The sequence below is a fragment of the Sinocyclocheilus rhinocerous genome, unplaced genomic scaffold (genome assembly GCF_001515625.1).
Source record: "Sinocyclocheilus rhinocerous isolate Xijiao unplaced genomic scaffold, SAMN03320098_v1.1 scaffold1283, whole genome shotgun sequence".
NCBI classification, from domain to species: Eukaryota; Metazoa; Chordata; class Actinopteri; order Cypriniformes; family Cyprinidae; genus Sinocyclocheilus; species Sinocyclocheilus rhinocerous.
This window is the reverse complement of record NW_015642522.1, coordinates 723,163-727,813: the sequence shown is the minus strand read 5'-3', so window position 1 is coordinate 727,813 and position 4,651 is coordinate 723,163. Positions and strand designations below refer to the sequence as shown.

General features: G+C 39.3%; 1 protein-coding gene across 1 annotated transcript; it reads left to right on the top strand.

Annotated features, from left to right (window-relative positions):
• The first annotated feature begins 2,629 nt into the window (after positions 1-2,629).
• Positions 2,630-4,105, top strand: LOC107756028 (mid1-interacting protein 1-B-like). Its single transcript, XM_016573002.1, has 2 exons — positions 2,630-2,784; positions 3,139-4,105. The coding sequence occupies exon 2, from the start codon at positions 3,398-3,400 to the stop codon at positions 3,836-3,838; it is 441 nt and encodes a 146-aa protein (XP_016428488.1). The 5' UTR covers positions 2,630-2,784; positions 3,139-3,397; the 3' UTR covers positions 3,839-4,105.
• The last annotated feature ends 546 nt before the right edge of the window (positions 4,106-4,651 follow it).

Genomic DNA, 4,651 nt, shown 5'->3' with positions numbered 1-4,651 from the left:
TATATATATATATATATATATACATACACTGTTATATTACTTTTTACTCAAAGTAAATATAATATTAATCAGCATCATGTCATGCTAGAGTGATTATGTTGGCAGGAGAACAGCTCTTAAAAACAGATAGTTAAACGCTGGAGGAATTTGATTTACAACATTATATAAAGTGGAATAATCACAGGTTTTCTGGAGGTTTTCTGCATAATAAAGTGCTTTGTTGGTTCATTTTTGCAAGAATGAACCAAGCTTTAGACACCTCTGCTGTTTATTTATTGTTTATTTATTTGCATGTGTGGTAGAAATCGCTGCAGTCTTTGGCTTTCTTTACTTTTTATTTTGAATCGTGAAGTACCGTCAACTGAATTCCATATTTACGTGTGTCAATGTGCATTTCTCTTTTTTAAATGTAATTTTGTGTTATTGTTTTGTATGGTTTTCTCATTGATCATTAATTTTCATTTAGGACGTGTAGCTGTTATATTAATGTCAAACCATCATTTCTGCAGCTGCCCCTTGTGTTGATGGGTCTTGAAGTACGGTATTAGGTTCCAGAACTCATAGTCTGAACACACGTGATGAACTACACATCTCCAGATAGACGAGAGGAGTAATAATATACTTTGTATAATAAAAAGAAAACTTTTTAAAATGCATCACCAGCTAGCATGCCAACAAAATGTACGTTGATATTGTAAACACCCGTGATCTCTATGAATAAAATGGTTCTTCGTCGTTATCAGCTTCTGGTTTGTCTTCATTTGAGGTTTGTGTGTTTGTGGTTGAACTGGATGGATGGGGATCATGTGTAGGTCCCCAAGTCCTCTTTTTCCCAGACACGTTCTGGTCGTGATTTCTAAATTGGGTAAAAGGTCCAGGTTTGGCTTTGTTTTCCTGTTGACGTGCTCTCGACTGTCCTTGTACGTACATTAGTTATAAACGCATATTTGCATTGCTTTTGACCATTTTCTGTAGATCCCACCATCTCGAATGCCACGATTGGTCGATTATACACTGCCTGCATGGTATTGGTCAAACTACTTCTCAGTCATTGCCTTCAGCAAGTATATAAACAATAGGAAAACAAAGCGAAAACCCGGACTTTTAAAGCAATTTAGAAATCCCGGCCAGGACATGTCCGGGAAAAAAGAGGACGTATGGTCACCCTAATGGTGTGAAAATGGCCTCGCTTGTTTTATCATGGCTTGAAGGCAGAACGCTGTTCCCTTCCTGACCGTTAGATGGCACCACGATGTTGTTGAAAAACGTAACGGGGCCGCAGCCGCCACAACGAAAGGAGATCTCCGTTCATTGGGAAAGCCCATGCAAATAATCATGCAGACATGGATTTTAATGCAGATATTGCGTCTTCTGAGCATAAGATCATATATAAAGAACAGATCTAATGCCCCCCAAAAAGCAAGTACTATCTGTCTGACACTTTTAAAAATGATCTGAAACATCAAAACAAGTGGAGTCTACATGAACATGTTCCACTTACTTTTGATAACGAAGTGTCCAATACATTTTGAACAGTTTACCTACTGTTTTATCATTTAAAACCCAAACAAACCTCATTTTGTGACGTGTTTTGCATAGTGTTCTTGTGCTAGCTTTCTTTACAATAAAATTCACTTTCCTTGATATTATTCAAAGCAACGACTGAAAAAGCGACTTGAGCGAACAAATACATTTTGGTGAGGCTGTATGTAGTTCTGTGTTTGATTTATGACATTCACCCTTTTCCCTTGTGTCATTATACATCATACTAATATTTGCAAGTTAGTATTTGCATAATTCCACTGATCTGTGCAGGCTTGGCATAGGCCTAGTCTCTTTAGGAATAAACTGAACATTTAAAAAAATGCATAAAGCAGACTGTCGTGTATTTTTGTCTCTTTGTGAAAAATTAGTATCTTTATATGTTTCAGCTATCATGAAATATCGTTCTGATGATGTGAAGAGCATTTTCGGTAGTTTTTCTTGTTGGCATATAAAGCCATTAACCTTGAAAAGTGGTAAGATCAGAAAGCTCCATTTAAAGACACAAAAATACAGTTTTTTTTTATTTTTTATATTAAGTTTGGTATTCGACCTCTTTAGGAATAATCTTTGAACTTTTTTAAAAATAAAGTTTATATAAAATATAGACTGTTATGTATTTTTGTCACTTTGTGAAAAATTACCTTTATATGTTTCAGCTATCTTCAAATATCGTTCTAATGATGTGAAGAGCATTTTCGGTTCTTGCTGGCATATAAAGCCATTGTCCTTGAAAAGTGGTATAAGATCAGAAAGCTCCATTTATACACACAAAAATATTTTTTAAAAAACTGTAAGTTGGTATTCGACATTTAAGAATGGGAAGTGAAAATAAAGCGATTGAAGAAACCGTTCTGGCACTGTAAGTATGAGCTCTATACGCAATGTAGAAGGTACTTTCATCGGTCCGGTAGTTCCCTCATACGCTATTCTTCTCGTCCACTGTCGTGTCTTTGACCGAGCTGCAGCCTTTGCACGCTGCTGGATTCCCTTTCTGCCCTCTGATTGGCTGTCGAGAGGCGCCGTCCTCCTGGCGACTGGCTTCTGATTGGACTAGAGCGGCTGAGCGGCTGTGGGCTGATGCCTCGGCTCATGAATATTCATAAGCGGCATAGAGCTACACGCGGCCTCACCCTCGGTCGGTTGCTAGACGAGTCTGCTATCTTTCAGCGACTTTATCATCGGTTTCCTTGGACTTTGCCGGACGTTTTCGGATTTAAGGGAAGACTAATATCAGCAAAGGTGGGTGTTTAGAAGCTTGCGTTATTTGTTAGACTCGATAGATTGACGCTTAGTTTGCCGGCCGGCTTTTCCTTTAGAAAATCAAGGAGTGGTAGGAAGCATATAATGCGCGTTCAGAATACAGTTTTTAATACATATTTAAATTCAATTCGAATTAGTTTTACTAAATACCTAATAATCTGTATATTTCATCCCAAAGCATGTCTGTACATACTCTGAAAAAGATTAGTAAATTTATTCTTTATATTTCTTGGCTTCTCTGCCTCGTATTCTACATTTCACACAGATTTTTCTTTTGATTATATAATATTGTGTGCATCCCCACTAATCTTTCACGCATCTGTGTTATTTCAGGTCACATTATCCGGTTACGACCTGGTTACGCGTTTGATTGACGTGTGCAAGCCACGCCCTTGCTTTAAATCCACCTGCGCTTTCAGAAACTCACTTTAGTGAAGCGCACAAGGAACCTGAGCACTCTCTGGACACGAGTAATAGCGGATAAACCCTCCATTAGATATATCTGGACCGTCCAGCCCAAGAATAACTGCATCTACTGCTGCTCTTCGTTCTGCTTCTGATCAAAGCCCTGCAGGTCAATAGGACAGCAAAGATGATGCAAATCTGCGATTCCTACAACCAAAAAAACTCCCTCTTCAATGCCATGAACCGGTTTATTGGTGCCGTGAACAACATGGACCAGACGATTATGGTGCCAAGTTTGCTGAGGGATGTCCCATTGGACCAGGAAGGGGAGAAAGAGGTGAACTCCTTCCAGGAGGGAGACATGTACGGCTCTTATGTGCTCCTCAAATCAATTAGGAACGATATCGAATGGGGTGTACTTCAAGCCGACGAGAGGCGCAAGGAAAAGCACGGCGTGACGACGGCCCTGGAGATGTCTCACATTGAACCGAACGATGAGGACTTGGAGAAGCAGTTTCATTTTCATCTAAACGGACTGCATACGGTTCTGGCGAAGCTCACCCGAAAAGCCAACACTTTAACAAACAGGTACAAACAAGAAATTGGTATCGGTGGCTGCGGGAATTGAAATGAACTAGAGCTTACTCCATCCATCCGCCGGTGGACCGCAAAAAAAGTTCTCAAGAGGGTGCAGCAGGGGTTGAAGCCAAATGGGCCCCTGGTGGCTTCCGTGCATCCTTAATTCCCCGGATCGGAAAAAAGACTTGTATTCGACGCCGGTTTACAAGCACCCTTAATACCCCTGCTAATATCCCTTGATATTGTTTGCACAACCTGGATACTGGCTTGGAAACAGGCTTTTGAAATGAAATGCGATTTATTTAAGCAGACAGGCCAACATTTAAAATAAAAAAAGATATGCAAAAGACATTTCATTGGCCGTTATGGTAGTCTATTAATGTAGATTATAACCGGCTGGGCTGAGAATTAATATCACTAATTATGTATAAAACGCACATTTCTAAACTGAAAAAACGCTGGTACTTTATGTCGTCAATCGTTGATGGAATCGTATGATGGTTCTTATGGATGTTGACAGATTCCTGGAGATTACGTCACAGTTACTGTTGGCAATTGTCTAGAAGGAAAGTTGTCATGTATTAGATAAACTATACATTGTCGCAGTCGAGTGTTTATTGTCTTTGTTTTATCATTCAAAAGTCCTATTCCTATTCCTTCTGTGATGTACATGTGGAGTTTCTGCGCGAGGGCGCCCTCTGGCATCCAGTATGAATGAAACAGACATTAAATGTGTTTATAGCGCTCAATAATGGCCAATCCATCCTATTTTGGGTATTTATTTATTTATTTTTATTTTTTTAAGTATCGGTTCAGGCACCGTTTAGGCACCAGAACCGTTTTAAAAGTATCGATTTGGCAC